Here is a 24,549-nt window from a genome sequence, read left to right as displayed (position 1 = left end):
CTAATACATAATTAGACAGCTTATAGTTCATAGACTTAAATACCGTAACAGGGATGGGAAGCAATTTCTATAACTGAGAATGGCAAAACTGGCTCCATAGTAAACTTCTGGAGAGAGGGTGTGTGAACTTTTTCTCCCCTCCACATTTCAGAACAGTGTGGCTTTAAATCTTGGGAATACTATAGTAGCAGTACAGATGGCATTTTAAATGGTAATACCAGAGATAAACATAAGTAGAGCAATTGGTTTTCCTTTCCGCTGTTTACTGCAATCTTCAGATAGAACAAACCCATGGTAAGACCATGTATAAAGAGTCACTCTGGTAGCTAAGTCAGTGTCCAGCACTATTTATTCTAGCTTACACAGGAGGAAAGGTCAAAGGGTCTCTACATTCCACTTCACAAATTAAAGCTATTGGCCTTGCTTCTTTGAAAGGTATCTAGATAGAAAAAAGAGAAACAGATTTACAATGAGATCAGAAAAACGCATAATACCCTATTAAGACGTAAATAGATATTTACAACTTCACAAGTCATTCTCTAATATAAGAGCTTAAATAATACAAAAATGTTCTGTCCCAAAATTTTCTTTATCTCAAAACGGTATGATGAAGAGTTTTTAAGGCATAACATGAGGCAGGAGAAGCAGAATTTGAAATTAGTCTTTCGTTTGTTGTAAAGCCCCCCAAATAAATAACCTCTTAATGGTTTCAGCAAACTCACCTTTGAGAAGTCAAAACATTTACATTTTTAAACCCAAATTTAAATATATTGGAGGGGGGGCAGTCTTTAAAACTTACATAGGAAAAAGAATGTTATTTAACAATCATCCTTCCGATCAGCTTTATAAAAGTACATAAAGCCAGCAGAAGCTTTGTGGGCACATCAACTGTTAGTAAACTTGCATGAATATCAAGTTTCTTTTTGTTTCACCAGATATTTTAAAATTTATCACTGATGAAAAAGCTTTGGAACCCCCCCCCCACAGTGGTTGTATTATCCTCTAATTGCTAACAAATAAGATAAACACATGCTCTATCACTACATTAAAAGTCTTTATAAAACTTGGACAAGTTTACAAGGTTCTGGGTCTTTCTAGAAAAGTATGACTTGGATACAGTTAGCTATTACACTACATGGTCTTGAGATTATTACTGTGCTCTCATTTGACCAGATCCTACACCAATAAGCTTCACGCATCAAATGAAAAATGTTTTAATTTACTTATCCAGGCTTTTACTGGGGGATAAAATTGGTTTTTCTGCCTTCTGCTACATTTAGCTAAATCCTAATAAGTTGAGTTTACTGGCTTTGATTACTACAAAAGTGTTCCTCAGCAGACAGAATAAAAACATAACAAATAAATATTGCATGGTTCTTAGTAGGGGTGTGTGCTTTGAGTACCCAGTTTGGGGAAAAAAACTGAACCGGGCTCGATTTGTAAAGAATCGATATTTCCGAATCGGGGCCAATATGATGGCCCCAATTTGGAAATACCGAATCAAAGCACCCCGAAACGATTCGGGTCACTTCAGGAAGCTTTGGGGCCTTTTTAAAGGGCTCCCTGCCACCACCACCCCACTTACCTGGGACATCCTGGTGGCAGTGGAAGTGGCGGCACGGGCAGCGGAGGCGCTGGCTGCAGCATTTCCTGCTGCCCTGCTGGCCACTGTGAAGGCTGAAGCGGGTGGCGCCGCCAGCTACAGCCTTCCCTGCCGCCCTGTTGGCCGCTGAGGCAGCAGAGGCGCTGGCTGGGGCCTTCCCTGCCACCCTGCTGGCCGCCCCCGTGGCAAAACCGCCGCCATGGGCGGCAGAGGTGCCAGCTGCAGCCTTTCCTGCCGCCCTGCTGGCCGCTGTGGAGGTTGAAGCGGTGGTGCGGGCAGTGGAGGTGCCAGCTGTGGCCTTCAGGAAAGGTAAGTGGGGTTGGGCTTGGGGGAAGGGGGCCACTCAAGACTTAGGTATGATAACAACAGTTCCCTTTTCTTTTGAGAGATGAAGGCTTTGGATACAAGCTTCTTACTTAATTTTTCATAGCCTTCTAATATGCCCCAAACTGTGTGGTATTCTAGATTTACATTACTGGCTTAAAACAATATTATTATGCTGTGCAGAAATTTTGAAGCCCTGTTTTTTTAGGGAAATTGAAATATATGCAACATTTTGCCATCAAACTGAAACCATTTTGCTGTTTTAATGCATAATTCATAAATTTGTTGGCATATAAAATTGTATTAATTGGCATATTTATGGAATTTCAAAGTATTAACATCTTAGTTTTCTTAGTTGCGGGAAGGGGGGCTCAAGGGGGAGGTGGGGGTCTCACTTCGGTATGCTCCGAATCACTAAGAAGCATACTGAAGTGATTCTGATAACCTGAATCCCGAAGCGGCTTGTCACTTCAGGTTTTGGGTTATTCCAAATCTTTTTCCCGCTTCGGGTAAACCCGAAGCGGAAAAACCGAATATTTCCCCGGTGCACACCCCTAGTTCTTAGGGCTCCTCATTCAGAATTTCTGAGCACTAGAGGGGTACAAAATTAGCATTCATCAACTACTTTCAGACTACAAAGCCCTTCACATGACTTTACAAGTAGTAAGCTCAACATTATTCCCATCGTATAGCAAACTTCTCCAAACCTGTGGATGCTTCTCCACAAATTGACATCACATGGGAATGCAACATATGTTTCTACAACCTTGCGCGCTGGGCCTTGCAGGACCCACACAGCCTCCACGCACAACTAACAACCCAGCCAAAGTAAAACATGGACAGGTTAAAAGAGGTGTGCCACTGGAGGAACAGGGCCCATCTCAGTTGCTGGGCTTTACCTTTCCCCGGGCGCCACAGTAGCAAGCCACTCTGGGACCAGGTGCTACAAGGTAGGGAACACAAGGGGGAAAGTGTTTGGGAATGGGGAGAGCCAAAGGAGAAAAGTGTTTGGAAGGGGGCAAAGGGGAAAGGTGTTCACAAGGGGAGGGGCACAAGCCTGGCACAGTTCCCTGGAATCCCTTCCTGCAATTTTTGTGGGGCCCCCACTTTTAGTCCAAAGATGTCTTATGGTCAACCAGAAATAGGAAAAAGTAGAGTAGATCAACTCTCAAGAAAAATGCTTGATTAGCAGCTCCTTTCTTGTTAAACTAAAATGACAGTATTGCATTCTTGCCAAGTCAACTGCAGATAAATATCAAGCAAGCAGTTAAGAATGCTGTGACGGACTACATTTTTAAAAAGTTATTAAGTGTATTGGTAGATTCCAGCAAAGTCACTGGGGCTCTTCATTTTACATCTATATCTAACTAGATATCCATGCTACACTACAGTATTTAACTACTTTCTTTTATCGGATTTTTACCTCAGAGTTCCACAGCTGACTAATCAGAGAGAGGGGGGTACAAACAGTGCTGTACAAATAGCTGAAGGACTGTGAAGCGTTAATGCTTCACAGAAACAGAAAGCCTTGAGTGACTGGCTACTCCAAGTAATCTGATTGGGTATCATGAGCTAAACAGAAAAAGACTTCTGAACAGGAATATGGGGGGAGAGGAGGCTGATTTCAGCCCTAGCTGAGTGAAGTTGAGTACTAACAGTTTTGAGATTCAGCCCTGACTGAGAGGCTAGAGGAGTTGAACACAGAAAGGAGAACTGAAGGAAAGTTGGCAAGGAAGTCTGAGAAGTAGCCACAGAATCCCATTCAGGCCAAAGAAAAGAGATAGATCTTCCACTGAGAGGATAATTTCCTTACGCAGTCAAATGGGGAGTTAGCTCTGGTGTGGTTAGAAACTGCCTTTGGAGACCTTAAGGGTCTGTTAAAAACTCAAGATGACTACTGGTGTTTCAAGAGAAGTGGTCTGGGTACTGAGAGGAGGGTAGCAGCCTTCTGGAAACCCAAAAGAGTAAGAGAATACTCAAAGAATGTGTACTAGAGTATTTGGGAAAAGACTAGAACAAAAGCTTCTCAACATAAAAGACTTAAGTAACTGTGAAGAGCTTAAGAAACTCTCATTAGTATGAAACATTAGGCCACAGTCTGTGCATCTACTGATTTTACCTCAGAGTTATATTGTTACCTCAGAAATTTTCAGCCCCTGAATTCATCTAATATTTTCCCTCTATGTTGAATAAAGTATTTTGTTATTTTTGAATCAAAAAATACCTCTAGTACTATCTAAGTTGTTTTAAGTCAAAAGCGGGAGTGGGGGTGGGCGGGCACTATATCTGCCAAGCCATATACAGAAGACGCAGTTGGCGGAACCTGAGAGGTGCAGAGCTCTCCAGCCTGAATCATTAGAAACATTAGCAAGTCATTAAGTGTATTGGTAGATTCCAGCAAAGTCACTGGGGCTCTTCATTTTACATCTATATCTAACTAGTTACCCGTGCTACACTACAGTATTTAACTACTTTCCTTTATCTGATTTTTACCTTGGAACAGAGTTCCACAGCTGACTAATCAGAGAGAGGGGGGTGAAAGGAGGCAGGAACCTGCCAGTCACACAGGAAACCCAGGCCCCACAGGGAGATTGGCAACCCTAGTGAACTTTTAGCGGAAGGCTGAGAGGTACATTTTACCTCAGGACACATTCAATGACTCCCAATAGCAACTGGATACTGTTTAGAATCAGGCCGCATATGCAAATGACCTCTGTGTTCCAACTGTTGCTGGGGGGAGGGGGGGTGAAGTATGGAATGTTGTGAGCTCCAATCAGCTCGCATATGTAAATGACCTTGAAAGGCTGGCCCAATCAAGGAAGAGTGGCCAAGTGGGCGGGGCCACAAGCAGGCAGCAGCCTGCCAGCCGCACAGGGAAGCAGTATCCCTTTGGGAAAACACATTTTACCCTTTTTGACCCTCTTAGGGTGCGAATTTCTTAAAATTCCTTCTTAGTGGGTGTTAACATCATGAAAGGAATATTCACTCCAAATTTCATGTTTCTAGGTCCAGGGCTTTGGGCTGGGCATTTATGAGTCCGTCAGAGGACGGACACACACACACACACACACACACAGATTGAGGAAAACCCTACTTGTACATGTTTTGGTTGCTGCAATTTTCTGGTGCTCTAACATCATTACACAACTTGCTCCCCTCCAATTACATATGAAAAGCAAAGGGCTACTAAATTTCCTGAAGGCCAAAGCTGCAGATAGAAACGCAAATCACTTAATTTCTGTAACAGATACGTGTGTCCTGACCCCTGCTGATGGCGTTTACATCAATTCTGACTAGGCCAGAAGGCAGGGCAGGCTGACACTGCCATGACAACAGTAAGAACAACATTAATCCTTACCTTTCCCAGTGCTTGTGGTTCAGCTCTAAAAAGTCATCTAATTTTGATATTTCCTTGAGGTACTGAGTAAGTTTTAGAAGCTCTTTATCTTTATCTCTGTTTAAATGCGCCTTCATGAAGGGCTTTATCTGTTAAGACAGAACACAGTTATAAATGACTTGCATTTTTAGAGAAATGTGTACAAAATTTAACATTGTAACATTGCATCCTTTGCAGTCTTGAGCGCCTAGGTCTAAAGCTACCACTAAGAATCAGTCCAATAACAAGCACTATCTAGTTATATCTTTCCAGGCAGACTTCATCCTTTCCTTCCAGCTGCAATAATCTCTACTACTACTATGGGCCCAAGATGTTCACAAGACACAAGACAAAGGGTCTTTGTCACTGCCAGTAACACTGGCAGCACAACAGCTGAGTTCAAAAGCAGCAGTAATTCTCCTTCACTGTAGAATTCATACTCCTCAAGCAGAATTTCCAAGTGCTCTGTTTGCAGTGAGTAGTTCTATTATATGGAGTGAGCTCAGTAAACATTATCTGAGTTGCCAGGGCCAGCAACACCCACAAGTTTTCAAGAAGAGGCTGGATGAATATTTGTCAGGGATGCTTTAGGCTCATCCTGCATTGGGCAGGGGGTTGGACTAGAAGGTCTGTAAGGCCCCAACTCTGTGATTCTGTATCTGCAGAAAAAAATCTGTATATATTTTCAGGTGGGCCATCATGTTTGGTTTGGTAGAAGAGCAAGATTCAAGTCCAGTAGCACTTTAAAGACCAACGAGATTTCCAGAGTTTGACTTTCGAATGCTTATACTATGGGAATCTTGCAGGTCTTTAAGATGCTACTGGACTCATATTTCAATATGAAGGCCCTTACTGAGTATTAACAACTATGGTCAAATACTACTGTTTATATACAAGATTTATAACCCATTTTTCAACTCAATGAGGGCTACCAAGGCATCTAACAACTAAAAACAGAGCCGTATACAACACATCATAAAATGAGTTAAAAACAAAACTAAAATACATACATCCATACATATACATTACACACACCCTCCAATTAAAAACATAGGGCAGAATGAAGGGATTGAGGGAGAGCCACATTAAAAAAAATTCTTCACCCACTGGCAGAAGGCGGTGAGGGACAGATAAATATTCCTGAAGAAATTCCACAATCTCAGCACCATGATCAAAAAGGCCCTCTCTTGGGTTGTCACCCATCTAACATTAGAAGGTGGGGGAACCTGAAGCAAGGCCTCAGAAGATGACTGTAGTAGTCAAGTAGGTTCATATGGGAGGTGGCCCTTAAGGTATGCTGACCCCAGACCACATGAGGCTTTAAAGGTCAACACCAGCACTTGAATTTGTCCCAGAAAGAAATTTGGAGGCAATGAAGATGGGTCAAGACCAGTGATAAAGTAACTATGACCCACTCCAGTCAGCTTTCTGCCTGCAAACCACAGCTATTTCACCAGTTGAAGCTGGTGAAAGGCATTCCTTTTCAAAGCCACCATCTCCTTATCCAGCAGTAGGGCCAGGGCCAGCAACACCCACAAGCTACAGACCTGCAATTTCAGAGGGTGTGCAATGTAATCCAGAGCAGGAGATGCCTCATTTCCAAGGTCAGTCCTTCCACTCATCAGAAGTACTTCTGGCTTGTCATGATTAAGCTTCAGTTTTATTAGCCTGCATCCACCCCCAAACTGCCACATGTTAAAGAGCATGAGGGACAAGATGAACCCTGTGTGACCCCTCCCCCCACAGGCCAGAAATAAGGAGCAGTAATCGCCCAGCACCATCTTCTGAAATTTAAACAGGTAGGACCAAAACCACAGCAAAACAGTACCTTCCAGTTAGTAAGACCTAACTAGTTGCCTTTCTACTGAAGCTAACAGCAAACCAATTGGGGATGGCCATCCCATTGCCCATTCCACTTTTCTGGGCACTTCCCTTCTCTTCTTCCTCAACCTCCCTAACTCCACTGCTGCTAACTCTTCTTACTCTCCCTTTCCATTCCATGTCTATTTCATCTTATCCCAACAGTCCCACGACACACAGCTATAATTAACATTATGCTATGTTCTTACGGATGCTTCCCTCCCTTACAGTTTCCATGAATGAAGAGAAAGATAGCCTCACTGCTCAGTTCCAGAAGACAACTCTGCATCCTGGAGATTATGCACAGACCATTCCCCCCCCAGGTTTAGAACTGTAGGCTCCAGTTTCAGAAAGCAGAGGAAAAGTACCATATCCATAAGTAAGTCTGCATACTACTGCCAGCTGCTGTCTTCCCAGATAACTAGTCTTACTTGGCCAATTGGAGATTATATTTATTTGCCATATATGAGCAAACAAGTAATCACAACAAACCTGTGTTAGTGATAAGCCAAGCTCTGAAGTTAACAAAGCTCACAGTACATGTAAAAGTTATAGCTATAACTCAGTCAATATTTATTTAGAAAATTATTATGCTGGTTGTTGTGGGTTTTCCGGGCTGTATTGCCATGGTCTTGGCATTGTAGTTCCTGACGTTTCGCCAGCAGCTGTGGCTGGCATCTTCAGAGGTGTAGCACCAAAAGACAGAGATCTCTCAGTGTCACAGTGTGGAAAAGATGTTGGCAGGTCATTTATATCTACTCAGGAGGGGTGGGGTTGAGCTGAGTCATCCTGTAAGAGTTTCCCAGGGTGTGGAATGCTAATGGCGTGAGGCTTCACTGTATCCTGAAGAGGTTCTTTTGCATATGGATTGGTGCTTGATGTGCTAATCTTCTCTGCAGGGCTATTGTCGGGTACAGACTGTTTTGTTAGCCTGGTGTTTTTCAGAACTGGAGAATGAACAGAGCATGGCTTAAGAATGAACAGAGCATGGTTTCCAGTTCTGAAAAACATCAGGCTAACAAAACACTCTATACCCGACAATAGCCCTGCAGAGAAGATTAGCACATCAAGCACCAATCCATATGCAAAAGAACCTCTTCAGGATACAGTGAAGCCTCCCGCCATTAACATTCCACACCCTGGGAAACTCTTACAGGATGACTCAGCTCAACCCCACCCCTCCTGAGTAGATATAAATGACCTGCCAACATCTTTTCCACACTGTGACACTGAGAGATCTCTGTCTTTTGGTGCTACACCTCTGAAGATGCCAGCCACAGCTGCTGGCGAAACGTCAGGAACTACAATGCCAAGACCATGGCAATACAGCCCGGAAAACCCACAACAACCATTGTTCTCCGGCCGTGAAAGCCTTCGACAATACATCAATTATTATGCTGTCTCTCCAGGGAATCTTCCCAAGATGGCTTACAAAATATGTAACAAAAAGCATTAAAAAGTTGGTAATTAAAACCCAACAATAAAAAAAACAAGCTAGAGCATAAAAACAAATAATTTAGCAGCTTAAAATAAATGTAACAATTTTCAGGCTAAAGCATACTATAAAAATAATGTCAGAGGATCAACTTCTTAATTAAAAGGTTGGGTAAACAAGCATTTTGGCCTGGCACCTAGAAGAGAGTAGATTAGGTACCAGGCAAACCTCAACTAGAAGGACATTCTATAGCCAACTTGCCACTACTGAAAAAGCCCCATCTCTGGTTGCTACCTGCTTTACCTTTGAAGGTGGGAACATAGACAGCAGAGTTTTGTAAAGATGATCTTGGCTAGTTTTGCATATAGAAGGTACCAAGTTCAACACCTAGCATCTTCTCTTCAGATAAAGGAATTTCAGTTGAGAGAGTAGGAAAAGACTCCAGCTTGAGAACTTGGAAAGTATAAGCATATATGGCAGAATACAAAGAGAACATAAAGTAGCTTCATTTGCTTTTGTTCATCTCTAATCCAATCTTTGACTGGCAGCGGCTCCCAGTGGTTTGTCACAGCACTGCCATCTGAAATCTTCCTAACTGGAGATGAGAGGAACTAAACTGGGATCTTCCATATGTATGCTCTACATCCAGTCAAATACATTATTTCAGATTCTAGATTACAGGCCCTTGTAAATTTGTGACTTTATACTATTTTCTTTTATGAGCAACATAACGTGCGTAACTTATTTGCTTCAAAAACAAAATACACTGACAAGAGAATTGTTATGGTCTTTGTTGCAACCATTTCTTATGGTGACCATGTCCTTCTGAGAGTCTTACAAAACTGATTTCAAGCGCTGCTTGTCACATTTATCAAAGGGTTGTGAACAATAAGCTAATCCCTCATGGAATGGCTGATTAAATTCTGCTGCCACTGGTAGAACATCTGATCTCAGATTCTTTCTACTGCAACATTGCTCATCAATGATCACCTCCAATTTGTCCTGCTGTCAATAAACTCTGAGCTGCAGATCACCAGCTCTGTTTTTCCACAGGGAGGCAATGATACCATTCTGTCAGCACAGCACTCCATCAAGTCTCCCTCCAGATGAGTAGCATTTTACGGCAATATGCGCTCATCTGCCACTATTTCTCAAAACTGGATAGGCTTTACAGAGGACTATAATAACATCATGAGAGTCAAGTATCTTTTCTAGGTGAGTAATGTGAAAGGAAAAAAGCCACTAAAATATAACTTTGTTGACACCCATTTCATAGCTTGTACAGGTTGTTCCTTAGCTTTATTCAGACCAATTATCTCTCCTATTCTGTAAAATGTTGTCAGAAATCTCCCTGCAGGATTGCCAGCAAATTCATTACTGCAAAAGGACTTTTATTCTGCTGCTACCCCCAACTTCTTATTTCTAATGGAATAAACTATACTATAGCATAGTGGTTATACTGCCATAAGCTCAGCAAGTGGCCTTAGGTAAGCCACTCCTCTCAGGCCCAGCTCCCCCAGCTGTATTGTGGGGATAATAATAACACTGATTTGTTCACCACTCTCAGTGAGACACTGTCTAGAAGAGTGGGATGTAAGCACAGTCATTATAAATGACAGCCACAAAGGAGAACATAGCATACTGACTAACAAACTGGAGTGTGAACCTGGTCCCTTGGTTTAAATTTCAAGTCTGTCATCAACTCAATGAGTGACTTTAGGCAAATTATTCTCTTTCATTCTTAGCCCCTAATCTGCAATACAGGGATATTAAGGAACTATTATTAAAGATTACTGAGATAACGTATGTGAAGTGCCTTGAACAATCAAGATTATATGCAAGTGAAAAAATATTTTAGTGTCTCATCATTCTGTTATTCTATCTGCCCAAGCATGCTTTGCATCCCCAGTCCATCTTGAGATACCAGGCATCACCACCCCTTTCAACGCACTCAAACTCAAAATTTCTGCTGGCAACCTCAAAGCTCCACAAAAACAACTGCACCACAATTCTATATGAAGTTCTCAGAAGCAATGACATTTTCATAGAAGGGGTAAACTGTGGTGGCTAAAGTGGGTCTGGGTGAGAGAAACTGAAATCTAAATAGCAGGTCTCAAGATGTTCTTGAGCAAATCACTTTCTCAGCCTAACTTACTTCAGAGTTGTTATAAAGGAAGGGTAGGAGACAAGTATTATAAAATAATATTTGGTTCCCTCTCATAAACTCTTGGGATTAAGGTGCATAATTTAAAGAAAAAGGTAGCACACTGTTAATCCAGAAGCCCAAATATGCACATGGGCTCATGGGCCTGCCAATTCTGTATAAGGAGGAAAGTCAAAATGTGTAATAAAACCGTTCCTTTTAGAAAGGCAACAAGTGCAATTAAAAAGTTCATTTTAGAAAGTGTTTGTCTGCCTAAAGATTTGGACGGAATCCTACAATTCCTACTGCCTGTATTATGATGAAGGAGGGAGATGCTCAGACACTGGTCATGATAGCACAACAATGACCTGCCAACCAACTAACAATTGTGCAGACTGGATCACACAGCTGGCATTTCCCCAATAAAGTTAAAAAATTACCTTAAGTCCGTTTTGGGGATTCATCAGAAAATTTCGTCCAATGTCATCAAACATGATTGTATTTTTCTTGCTGTAAAACTCTGAAAATTTGCCCCATATAACACCCAGAGGTTTCACCTACAGAAGGCAAATTAGAGAAATCCCTCATGAAAACATCAGTTAATCATTTATATACTACTTTCATTCTAGAAAGATCTTTACCATCCCTCTCATTCAGACCTCAAAACAATCAAATGAAGTAGGCCAATATTATTCCCATTTTATAAACAAGATCATGAGGATAAGAGAACTATTTTCCTTGTTCATTTTTGTATCCAACCTTTCCCCAAAAAACTCAGGATGACATAAATGGATGAGGCAATTCCATTTTTTCTTTAAAACCTTATGTGGTAAATCAGGCTGAGAGAAAATCCTTACCTAGGTCTACCCTTCAAGCCCCACTCTCTAGTCAACGATTTCCAACTTACCCAGGAGCTACTCAATATTTTATTTGTGAGTATATGTATTTAAAATCAGGTCTTTTGTTCATTTTTATGAGTGGCAACTTTAGCCACTATTCATATTTATTCTGTACAAACTCGAAGACAAATTTATTCTGTAACAAATTCAGAGAACTGCTATAGCACAGTAGTTAAGTGATCTGGCTGCGAATCAGCACTCTACTGGTTTGAATCCCACTGCTGCCATGAGCTCAGTAGGTGGCCTTGGGTAAGCCACTCCTCTCAGCCCCAGCTCCCCAGCTGTACTGTGGGGATAATAACAACACCAACTTGTTCACCGCTCTGGGTGAGGCACTAATCTGTCTATAAGAACGGTATATAAGTGCAGTTATTATCATTATCATCATTGTTATTATCATTATCATCATCATTATTATTGAATTCATTTACTATGGAGAAGCATAAAAACCTGAAACTATTAAATAGAGCTTATTTCATTTTTTAAAAGCACATATAATTTAGAACGAGGAACAGTGATCCAGAAGTTACAGGAACAAGTGTGAAGCAGCAGAATCTCTCTTGCTTTCCCATATTAGTTATTTGGGATACATTCATGTAAAGAAAATAACATTGCTATAAGCAACTTCAGCTACCTACCAATAAGCAACCTGAGCTGCTAAGAGGCGGTATGCCATCTACAGAGATATTAAACTTATACAATTCATACCTGGCATTCCATAAGCAGCAAAAAGTTGCATCACAGTAAGGAGACTACAAAGTAACAATGTGTCAATCCCTAAGCTACAAGAGAAACACAGCTCGGTTTGCTTCTTTGATTCATTTAATACAGAAACTGTACTGTGCTGATCTGTGGCACGCTAAGGTCTGAACAGTATACACTGAGTTTTCAATCAAAATATTGGAGGGTGTTCACGCCTTACAGGGAGAGGCTTGCTTTCTGGATCCTTTAAACTTCCTAATTCTACAAACATCAAGAATGGATTTTGCTGCTTCCAAACATAAATAATCATGTTTAGCAAACAAACAGCCTTACATCAATTAATCCTCGCCTTGGAGTATGCACAGTTATCATGGCAGCACTATCCAACATGAAGGTTATCTTGTAGTTTGCATTGGTGCTCACTCCAAGTTCCTGCATTACAAAGACAACTGATGATATTTTACCCACAAATTATTTCATGGCTGTGATTTACAAATGTTTTACAATGCACTTATCAACTAACAGTAATGAGCAGTAAAGAATGACCCAAGCCATACTAAAAATAGAGGCCTGCTCCTTTCGCCTAGGAGAGTTTTATTATGGAATCAAAGTTACTCTTAAAAGCTGCTACAGGTCCACACTGACCATGCACATTGCAAGCATAAAACTGTTTTATGGCTCTGACTCATTCCTTGGGGCCATGTTGTTCTTTAGACAAGAAAAGCAAGAGGGCAGAGGAAAGCTGTGACATATATCCTCACAGAGAAACAACTGAAACAGTTGCCCTTCCTAAGCCATCATAGAAAATACACTTACTAGAAGGTACTCTAGATTTTATTATTTTCCATTTCATTTGTGTTACATTCAAGCAAAGAAAGCATAAAAAAATTAGTTATCCTAGTAAGGGCATTCAAAAGATTTAAAAAGACTTGACGCCTAACATTAGCTTTGGGACAGAGTGGCTGTTTCTGGAAAAACCCTGCCGAGGGAGAACAAGCTGTTTCAAAGGGTAGAAAGGAAAGGAAGAAAACAACCCTTTACTATTCCCTCTCACTTTTTATATCAATTATTTCTAAGGATAAAATGCAACACTAAGATCCCCAGATGCACTACAATGCAGATTTTTTTGTACATGTACGAAGATTCAAAGCAAGCACAAATAAATGGGTACAATCAGATGTTATATGCAGCATCTGGAATGCCTGGCTCCTGGAAGACTGCCTCCCAGGTTAGCTCAGACCAGAGTAGAAAGGTTCCCTATAATTATTAGAGAAGGAGGCAGAAGAATCCAGACAGACTGATAAGCTCTGCCTACTCTGGATACGACTGTTAGAGAATCTTGGGGGCCATAACATGCCAGTATGACTATCTGCTTCTTTTGCTGTCCTAGCTATTGAGCTGAGACACAACTATTCTCCAGTTCTTTGTAACTTGCATTCCACATAGTTACATGAAGCTGCCTGTTACAGAGTCAGATCACTGGTCTACCAAGGGTCAGCACTGTGTACTCTGCCTGGCAGCAGCTCTCAACAGCTATTCACATCACCTACTACCACATACTTTTAACAAGAGAGGCCAGGGATTGAACCTGAGAACTTTCACATGCCGAGCAAATGCTTTATCACTGAGACACGGCCCCTCACCAAAATGAGGCTGAACTATATTAACTGGTTTCAAGGGCTTATCACTAGAAAATGCTCGGTATGCAGACCACCATTAATGCTATAAACAAATCTACTAGCCAAACACCATTCCCAATTTTATGGTGGCTTTCACAAAGTTGGTAAAACAGTTTTTGAGCTTTTGGTGTCAACTTTATGCTGAACTGCAATATACATATTTACACATTATGATTTTTTTAGATTAGAAATCTGAGTGGGAGAAGAGCCCACTCATATTCCTGCCACCACTTATGAAAGTGATCCAAACAGTTAATATGTAATGAAGATCAGTCTCTAATAGATATAAATAATGGTGTCTCTTGCAGACCCATAGCAGATCCACACAAGTTTAGAAGCATGGCAACTCTGCTGTGAGCTTCCAAACATAACCATGGGTTACATTTATGCTGCTTTGCCATAATCTTGGTAGGCTTGCAGTACAGGAAACTGGTTTGATCTCATGAAAATTACGTGGAGGATACCTGAATGCCAACTGAGTTCATTTAATTCATACAAGGGAAAACCAGTGAACTGACACTAAATTAGATATGTGAAGGTCCAGGAAAACTCTGGAGACACCTGTGCCCTTTTAAAAACCCCTGCAAGGACTCTGCTGTTTTTCAAGCTTGGAAATTCAGGGGAAGCACTGAAACATTCCATTGCTTTTTAAGACAAGGTTTACTCAGAATAAGTAGTGTGAAGATTTTTATCTAAGAATCTATAGCATTACATAGTGCTAGTTCCTGTGTATAATGTAGACACATACAACATATTTTCAAAAATATATTTACTGTATAAATGTGACTAATTTTGTCTACAATTAATATGTATAATACACTACTGAATAGTTCAATGCTTTCAATGTTACAAAGCTGAATATGTCCAAATATGCTGCTAGCCCCATTATGACTAGATGGAGCTGTCCAAAAATACTTTATTTTCTTTGCTACAAAACTTGTATTTTCTCTTTTCAGAAAGAAGCAGGGAAAGGTGAGGATATAATGGTTGCTAGGAGAAAGGAAACAGAAAAAAGTGTAGGGAAGGGATGCAATGGGAAAGTGAGGTGCCCCCCACAAGTCCTTGAAGGTTCTCTAAGTCACAGTTTTGCCAGAGAGAGGCTGCTGGGGGAGGGCTGGAGAGAAAGCTGAAAACAGGGTTCAAAGGTAAATTGGCCAGTGGGTGGGAAAGAGAGAAGAAAGCATGAAAGGGAGAAGGAAAAGAGTAAACAGTGGAAGAGAGGAAAATAAGATGCCCCCTGAAAGTCCTCGAGGGTCTCCCATTTGTTGCATAGATTTCTACTTTCCCCAACATTTATTTTTTCCCATGATTTCAAAATGCCTAAAAATCTTCTTTTTTGCTTTGTTTGAAGTAATATTTCTGCATATAGTGTCTGTATTATATCTTTTTAATTATGATTTTAATGGATCAACATATAAAATATATAATAGGTTAAACTTCTAATTTAACACTAAACCAAATTTTAACGTACTAAGTCAAGCAATGGAATTAATAGTAAATAATCTGTGATAGAATGTAACGTGGATACATAACATATAGATGTTTATAGTTTCATTCATGCAGGATCCTCAACAATAGGTGGAACTATAATTTGTATTGCTTTGGACTATCTGCTTGGAAATGAGGAAGGGAAAAATGAGGAAAAAAATAGTTCAAATATTTTACTTATATTTTGTAGGTACCTCAGTTTATTATTATTATTCAATGTATTTCACAGCATACATAATTTGTTAGATTTATTTAATAGTTTTCTGTATAATATTCTAGGCATTATTAATTGTTCTTTTCTACTTCTTAAATAAAATCTTAAAAATTGAAAAAAAATGTCTAGAAATCTTTCTTCCTTATCTTTGATAGAGGGGATAGGCAAAGAAGAGAGAAGAATCCTTTCCGACTTTCATTTCACCTGCTCTGCATAATCATGTTGGCATGCCCCTTTAGGATACATCTCCACAGAGATCGCTTAAAGGTCCTAGTGAGAAAATGTATTGCTGTTCTGGTAACAAGCTCCTGGTTCCCTGTGTCACTTTGGCAATTAAAAGTACCAAGATGCCTGAAAATTGGTTTTAACAATAAATGTACTGATGTGGAATAATTTCAATTTAAACTCAGGCCAGCACATAGTAGACAAATTTGCAATTCACATATAGGCATGTATAGAAACAAGGGCAAAAGTGTATTCCCAATAGAAACACTTAAGCAGTTCCCAGTGTACTTAAGACTGTTTTTGTATTTAATTATGCCAAACTGACAATTACTACAGGGGCTTGATTTAAAAGTCACTGCTAATTTTGAGAAGAAAGTACTTAAGCAACATCTTAAAATTCAGGTAATCTACATTTCTCACACATATACACATATAGCATTAGCAGAAGTTCAGGCATGCATACACATAGGGCTTACCTTCATTTTAGCCTCAATCCATTTCATATTAGTAGCAGCTGAAAGAAAAAGACAGACTTTTAAAGTAAATGAAATGTAAACAGATTATTAAACCAGGTATTTTTACTCTGAAGTAAGCTATTTTTTAGATCAGAGTACTTATACCACAGAAAACTGTGCTTTATCAAACTGTTATAGATGACATTCTTATCAGGTACTCATTTTCATATGACTAGGGGTTCTGTGCTGACTGTCTACCAGGTCCTAGGTCTTCAAAATACATCTCTTTAACAATTCTCTGCAAACAAACTATTTGCCTTAATGCACTAGAAAGATTTCACATCAATCACTGCACAATATAAAAAAAGATGCTAGTCTTTAGCAGATTCCTAAACTTTATAAAGCCACTTTCAAGTTTGCAAAGTAAACAACTTACACCATATTACAATATCATAGTCTTCATACGCAGATGTCAGGAACTCATGCAAGTATGGCCTCATCAGCTCAACGCCAGTCTCTGCACATGACCTGTGGTCTGAGAAGACAGGTGGCAGATGTACTTCAGTAGCGATGTAAAACACTAGCCAGTAAGGCTTGATTTAAACCATGGTTTCTACATAAAGGCTTATTCTTGCTGGATGTTATGACCTTAATATTGCAACACAGATGAAGGTTTCATTTTTAAAACAGTAACTTCTCAGGTTAGTTTTACAGTTATATCAGAAAACAAATGGTCTTTTGATTGTTTGCCATTTGAAATACATAATTATGAAATCATTGCAAGGTGAACTCTCTCCAGTTTAATAGGTTAATCATTCATATTTGGACCACTTTTCTGCTGTACTTTACTAGAAAAATAAAAATAATAATTAACAATAATAATAACCATTTAAATTGTTTTATTTAACTAAAACAATAACATTGGATAGTATATGTATGCTTGCATTTGCTTAAACACCCATGTTTGCTAACTATTGTGGTTGAACAAAAATATTCCCAAACTGGGTCTCTTTTATGGCCTGCTACCATTATAGGTTCTCTCTTCAAGGGAGAGAATAAGATGATAAATCTCAGGGTATAATCACAAAGATCAAGACTTCAGGAGTATTCTGCTCAAAAGTTTCACTTTCATTTGTACTGCTTGCCCCTCCCTCACTTACTTAGCTTTTAACATCTCCTTCTTATCCAGATCTATTCCACCCCAAACAATCTTCTGTTCATTGAACTTCTTGACACTTAGCACTTAAGATGTAAGGGGCTGATTCTGTGTACACAGATTTACAAAGGAACAATGGGATTGAAGTCTCTTTCTCAGCTCCATATGGTTATTTTAAACCATTTTTGTTGTTAAGAAGAGGCATTTTATCTCTGCAAACACAAATCCAGTTTTGAGAACAGCCAAACCAAACATCTGTGATGCTATCTTCTAGACCAAAATATTACCCAAAATAATCTTAGAGAAAATACTGGGAAAGCATGACTTTGGGGCCCTAATGAATGAATGAATATAATTAATTTACAGAAATTGTTAAACATTGTATGAACATACTACATTATTAAAATTAATCTTTATTTCATGATGAAAAACCTTTGGGCTATAATGTATCTTAAACAGAAAACTATATTTAGATTTTTCCTCAGAAAGCATTTTATCAAACAAAACCCAATTTACATTAAAAAAATCAATTTACACTAAAAATCCATTTTTTTTACTTTTATAAAGAAATCATTAATTTCTATCCATCCTGAGTAATATCATTGTTTCTTTATTTGTGTTCTTGCATAGGCCAATGTCTCTACCCAAAGAAACACATGAGAACCAGTTGCAAAGTCCTTTTACAGAAAAGGTTACAATCCCACCAATTGAATCCAGCCCCCTAAGTTGACTCTTGAACAGAAAATTGAAAGTATTTTAATCCCTTTCAAAGGATTCCATAAATGTAAGCCCCAGCAGCTGGGCAAGAAAAGGGAATTCATTCATGCACCAGAGTCCTCATCATAAGCAAATTTATTCTACACCTTACGGACAAAAAAAGATGAAAATATTGACTTCAAATTCCCATTCATATTAAATGAAGCCTGAACCAAGATTTCCTTAAGTGGCTTGTCCACCTCTAACCTAGTTTTATGTAGTGGTTAAGAGAGCGGGACTCTAATCTGGAGAACCGGGTTTGATTCCTCACTCCTCCACTTGAAGCCAGCTGGGTGACCTTGGGTCAGTCACAGCTCTCCAGAGCTCTCTCAGCCCCACCCACCTCACAGGATGATTATTGTTATGGGGATGATAATGACATACTTTGTAAACCGCTCTGAGTGGGTGTTAAGTCATCCTGAAGGGTGGTATATAAATCGAATGTTGTTGTTGTTATTATTATAATCTTTACATAGCAATCATATTTGACATACCGGTTGGTTACCAATGTACACAATAAAAACCAAACACACATCCTTAAACACCCATGTACATGCCCTGTGTCTAGCTATTTGGGTAACACCCCCCACATCAGATGAATACAAGTTTAAAAAATCATTTTGGTCCAGCCATCATAAGAAATCAATCCATTCTTAATCACTGTTCCAAATCTACTTGAAGGTCTGGGATACCTGTCTTCACTTCTAAAACACTAGGGTGTTTTTTTTTCCTTTTACATCTAGGGCACACTGTGGAAGATGAACATGCAGGGTAAACAATTTTTGAAAAAGAGGCACACTACTCACCAAATAGGGTGTAGTCAACATCCAGAACCAATAATTTCTTCCCTTCCCTTGGAGGATTCAATATTTCCACTTTGTACTCTTTAACTCTACGAGAGATTTTTAGTAGATTCTCTTCCCTAAGCACAAACAATGTAAACAGCATGTCAGTATAAGCAGTTTTATATATGAACTTGACGGTTTTTCTAAGTAGCGACAACTCACCTATTCTCCACTTCAACAACTTCCTCTTCAATATCAAAATCATTGACTACATCTTCATTGTCAGGAGGTGGCCCAAGGACATCTTCCTATACAAAAGGTAAAACCAAAGAACAAAAAAGGCAAAAGAATAAAAACAAACTCGCTTTCGATTCAGGATATTGTGCAGAAAAAATATTTATAATGAATTACTCACTTTTCTACCAAACACTATATTTTTAATGAAGGCTATATCTCACTTAGGAACGGGATTATAACGAAACTATATTATATTGCATAAAATAGAGCCTTTGGTTAGTATTTAAAAGGAACAATCCAATAAACTGACAACATATTGATTTGATAACCAAGGCAAAAATGGAGAGCAACAAAATAATTTAAATACACATTAAAATGTTAAAGCAAAGGGTAGAGGGAAGGGACATGAAGTGATTTTAAATACAGACTACTGTGAAGACAGGCAGTCTCTTGTAGTTGTGGGGAATAATTCTCTCACCGCAAGATCATAATCAAAGGGGTAAATGAACTGAGTTTGGAGCAATGGGAGAGTTGAATGACAAAATGTTTATGTTAAGGATGCAGAAATCCCATTAATAGAGCAATATGGGAAAGGGCAATTGTTTAGAATTCTGGATGTTTATAAATGTACTTGCACAGCAAAAAATAAAATTAACGTTTTTTAAAAGCATCTTTGTCTTCAGAAGATGAGTGATAAATAACCTGCAGAGATAAATTTCCCAAATATGAGGATTTATCTGACATGGGAGGAATTTTTAAAATGTAAGAGCTGGTAGAGTATAGTGGCTAAGAGAAGAACAGCATAATTTTATAGAGAGTTATTTCAGCCCAGTTCTTTATTCTAATGGGCTTAAACCAGAGTAACTCTGCATAGGATTGCCCCATGAGTGGTCTTATAAAAGCTACTCTCTCTGTCGCAGTCCATCATTTGCAATAAGGAAATAATAACACTGACTTTCCTTACAGAGGTGTTGTAAAAATTTATCATGAGATAATGTGAGTGACGTGTTCTGCAAAAAGCACATAAAGGATTATTATAGCAAACTTCAATTTACAGCATGGGTTGAATCCAGTCAGCTTTGCAGCTGATGAAAAAGATGGGGGGATTTTTTTTACCCCCACCCCCAATGCTACACTATATATCATGGAATTTGCATGGGAAAAATCATGTGTGATGGGGCCCATGGTAAGGAGGGGAATTGGGCAGGATTAAGTGACGAAGCCAGCTGGACCCAATCCCATATACACAACCCTATATTCTAAACAAATATAAAATTTGTATCAATTAAAATGAATCATGCAGTTATTATATTACAGGTTCTCATTTATGCATATAAAAGCAGGCACTTCAGTCATTAATGAGCAACTGTGTTTCGAATGCCTGACTAATCACCAGAATTTTTTCTTACCGGAAGTTAGAACACAACCAAGATTATTTTTATAAAGAGTTATTTTACCAAGCTTTCCTCACGTGTCCCCATCATCATAATTTTAGTATTTGGTTTCAATTTTAGTGTTCCAAGCTTAACATCATTCTCTGCTGGTCTGCCTGTAAAATAAACAGATCACAGCTTCCTCAGTGAAAATAAAGCAATTTCCTCTGCTAGTATTCTTTCTTCTTTAACCTGCAACATATAGCATCTTTACAGAATACGTACTGATTTAATAACTTACTGCAATAAGGGAAACTTTTCCACCCTGACATAGCCTGGTTAGTTATGTTAGTTAGTTATATTAACCCACCTCTTTTCCACCCACAAATATATAATTAAAATATACAGTAAAAAGCAATCAAATCATTAATTAAAACAGCAAAACAGAGAACTAGCTTGTTAAAACCATTTTAAAAATTTACAATAAAACCAACAAAGCAGACCATGTTCAAGCCAAACAGAAAGTAATCACACCCAGATGAAAGCTTTTTGGAATAGAACAGCCTTGTAGGGTTTTCTAAATCTTACTCAATGCTATCAGGGAGAGCTCCTCCAGAAGGCCATTCCATAGGGGCAGAATAACACACTGTGACTGGGTCAAAACAGATCCCATGCTCCTAACAGAAGACACAGAGAGCAGGAGCTGTAGAAAGGGGTGTGACTGGCATGTGGAAAATACAGCCTTCAGATTGTGAAGGATTTTAAAGGCAGCCTTAAACTGATTGTAGAAACAGGCATGCAGAAGTCTCTCTAGAACAGTTATAATATAATCAAACACACTTGCTCCAGTTTGAAGACAAGTTCCCTCAGTTCATGGTAACTGAAGTTTCCAAGTTGCCTTTAAAGACAGCCCCATGTAAAGCACATTACAGTAAACTAACCTCAAGGTTAGAAAAGCATGAATCAGGACTGGCAGTCTAGATGCAGGAGTTCAGAAGGGGAGATCATTTGCAAGATGGGTACTCTTAACAACTATAGCCACACTAATTTTATTATTTTTTTCAATGAGGTTATTAGATATCGTTAGAACATAACAGAAGGGTAATAACAACAACATTCAATTTACATACCGCCCTTCAGGACGACTTAACACCCACTCAGAGCAGTTTACAAAGTATGTCATTATTATCTCCATAACAACAAACACCCTGTGAGGTGGGTGGGGCTGAGAGAACTCCTAGAAGCTGTGGCTGACCCAAGGTCACCCGGCTGGCTTCAAGTGGAGGAGCGGAAATCAAACCTGGTTCTCCAAATTAGAATCCCGCGTTCCTAATCACTACACCAAACTGGCTCTCTGCCAGTGGTCTAACAGTAGGTAATTATATGCATCCACTGTATTAATTTGCAATTAGAAGGATTCAGAAATTCTTGGACTTTCATACTTCCTCCCCTTTCTTCTCACATGAACAGCACAAATAGCACAAATAGAAGACTTCTGGGCTTTCAAGAAACCACAAGTTCCCTCAGCCATTATGTTCATAGTTAGATACTAGTTAAAGAGAAGTACATCATCCGAGTTTTTTCCACCCTTTTAAACTCATGCTTAAGAGATGTACACATTGTAGAAGGAAAAAAAGATAAAGCAGGATTATGACAATGAAATCCTATACTGATTTACTATAGTCCATCTTCTTAGTTTGGAATAGCTCTGTATAGGGTTATGATGTAGCGCCCCCCCTTTTAATAATTTAGAGCATAAAAAAGAAGTTAGATTAATTAAGTAACAATAAAGGGTATGGCATTGCCAGTCAGCTTAGCAGCAAACTCTGCATTGCAACATCACTAAACAGCAATAATTTTTTTTAAAAGTTACCTTTCACTTTTAGTCCAAGAAGCTTTTGGCGCTCTGGTAGCACTCCAGTAAGCCCCTTGAGAGATTGCTTGAGATCTAACACTGTGTCCTCTTCAGACAGAGTAGTTATCAAAAATTCTTGCCCTCCCCACTTTATAATAAGAGAGACAGCCATCTTTGTAACATATGCTCAAAATGAACCTATGAAGAAACAAAACAGTGATATAACCATTTTAGAATTCTAAAATTTCAGACTTAACTGGAAAAACAACCTGGTTTACGGAAAAAGCAACAAATTAATGAACTTAGTAGTCTACAACAGATCATACAAATTTGGGAAACATCTCAGTGAGAAAAAGGAAATGGTCAGAGAAAGCAACAGCACATGTTGTTTAGTAGAGTCACAGTCACCAAGGATATCTGCTAATGCTTCCTTAATTCAGGCACAGACCAGCTACAGTACCAGGATGAGTGTCCAGCTGAAGTAACAGCATCATGAATTGGTCACAGCAAGCTTCAGAACAGATTATACCTGGCAGATAGCTCAGTTGACGTCATGAAGCCCCTTATATTCCAGAATGACATACTGAATCATGAACCCTATTAAGGAGACTACACAATAATAAGAAAACATGCTTTTAACAACACAGGACCAGATATTTCTGCCACCAGCGCATATATCATCAAAATCAGACAACCATTTACAATCTAAACTCAATTAGACCTTACAAATTTATTGGTGGTATCATTCCTCAGAAGAAGCTTAGCAAAGTCATTCCGCGAATATTAACCCCGCCCTGATCATTTGGCCAAAAGAGTCCATAGAGGATCACTTCATGCTGGGTACACTTCAAGAGCATTTAAGAAGCATTTGCTTTTAGCTATTCGTGCACTTGCAGTGCTTTCATCTGGATCCACCACAACTACCACTCAATTAAGATATTACAAGCACCTTTGTTTCAAGATGTGGTAGGGGTACACTAAACATCCAACCTAATGGACTAAAGATGCACATTTGCTGGAAGGGAAGTGTTTTGAAATAACTTTCACCATTATGTTCTATTGGCATAAGACACTGAAAAGAACCTCTAATGTAAGAGTAATCCTGAAATTCTAGGATAAAGAAGTTACTTATTTCAGAACACGTTTGTCTTCTGAACCTTTGTAATCCTGAGAAGTTCCTATGTCTTTAAGAATTACATGAGTAGACCTCTACAATAAAGTGGAGATGATGGAGACAACCACACCAAGTAGTATTTTGCTTTCTATACAAATCGTCCTCATAAAGTGCATAATATAGTATAGTTTAAAAAAAGGTCTGACTACACGATTACACTACAAATATTTACAACCCAATCCTATACATCTTTACAGCAAAGTAAGTCCCAATGAATTCAAGAAACTCCCAATTCAATCTGTAAAGGAATACAGCGCTGAAGTTACATAAAGCCCTCCCATACTCTGGTCCTAACAACTTTGCCAGCGGGCCTATGAGGGGCATTTGGCTTAGCCCTTTTTGCCCTGGCCTGCCTCAGGTGAACTGGGGGGAAGAGAAAGCCCCCATTCTGCAAGGCTTACAATAACAGCAGCTGCAGCCCAGGCAGCTCCCACAGATAAGCAGGCAAGCAATGCTCCGCCAGGCATCCACTGAGCCAAAGAACGGAGAGCAACAACCCTCTCTCACCCTCAGCGAGAGTCCTGGGAGACAGTCACACCGGAACCAGAACCCGGCTGCCCGGACTCCGTGCGAACCGGAAGCAGTAAGCCAAAGCTCCCGGATGTAGCGGTAGAGCCCGCCAACATCCATAGCCCGGGGTCAACATTAATAAATCTAAAGAAAAGCATACGCGCTCGCCTTACCAGACGCCAGCAGGAGGGGACCGTTGGCCGCCTTTCCCGGTAACTCGGACGGAATGGCCGTTTGGTTGGTTCTCTATTACTGCCTGGGCAGCAACGCAGAAAGTGGAGTTCCCGGGGCATAACCAGG

General features: G+C 39.5%; 1 protein-coding gene across 2 annotated transcripts; it reads right to left on the bottom strand.

Moving 5' to 3' along the window:
• Positions 1-327: 327 nt before the first annotated feature.
• Positions 328-24,303, bottom strand: UBLCP1 (ubiquitin like domain containing CTD phosphatase 1). 2 transcript variants are annotated; one of them, XM_054978838.1, is made up of 11 exons: positions 24,247-24,303; positions 22,584-22,763; positions 20,795-20,886; positions 19,323-19,408; positions 19,122-19,237; positions 16,840-16,938; positions 16,425-16,462; positions 12,676-12,774; positions 11,182-11,298; positions 5,286-5,413; positions 328-439 (listed from the first exon to the last, which is right to left on the bottom strand). In XM_054978838.1, exons 2-11 carry the CDS (start codon positions 22,735-22,737, stop codon positions 412-414), a joined length of 957 nt encoding a protein of 318 aa, XP_054834813.1. In that variant the 5' UTR covers positions 22,738-22,763; positions 24,247-24,303; the 3' UTR covers positions 328-411. The 2 variants fall into 2 exon arrangements, with proteins under 2 accessions (XP_054834813.1, XP_054834814.1); XM_054978839.1 differs by lacking the exon at positions 24,247-24,303 and adding an exon at positions 24,141-24,160.
• Positions 24,304-24,549: the final 246 nt, after the last annotated feature.

This window comes from Eublepharis macularius, chromosome 4 (genome assembly GCF_028583425.1).
Source record: "Eublepharis macularius isolate TG4126 chromosome 4, MPM_Emac_v1.0, whole genome shotgun sequence".
NCBI lineage: Eukaryota > Metazoa > Chordata > Lepidosauria > Squamata > Eublepharidae > Eublepharis > Eublepharis macularius.
The sequence above is the reverse complement of the archived record's forward strand: the minus strand, read 5'-3'. Positions and strand labels throughout refer to the sequence as shown.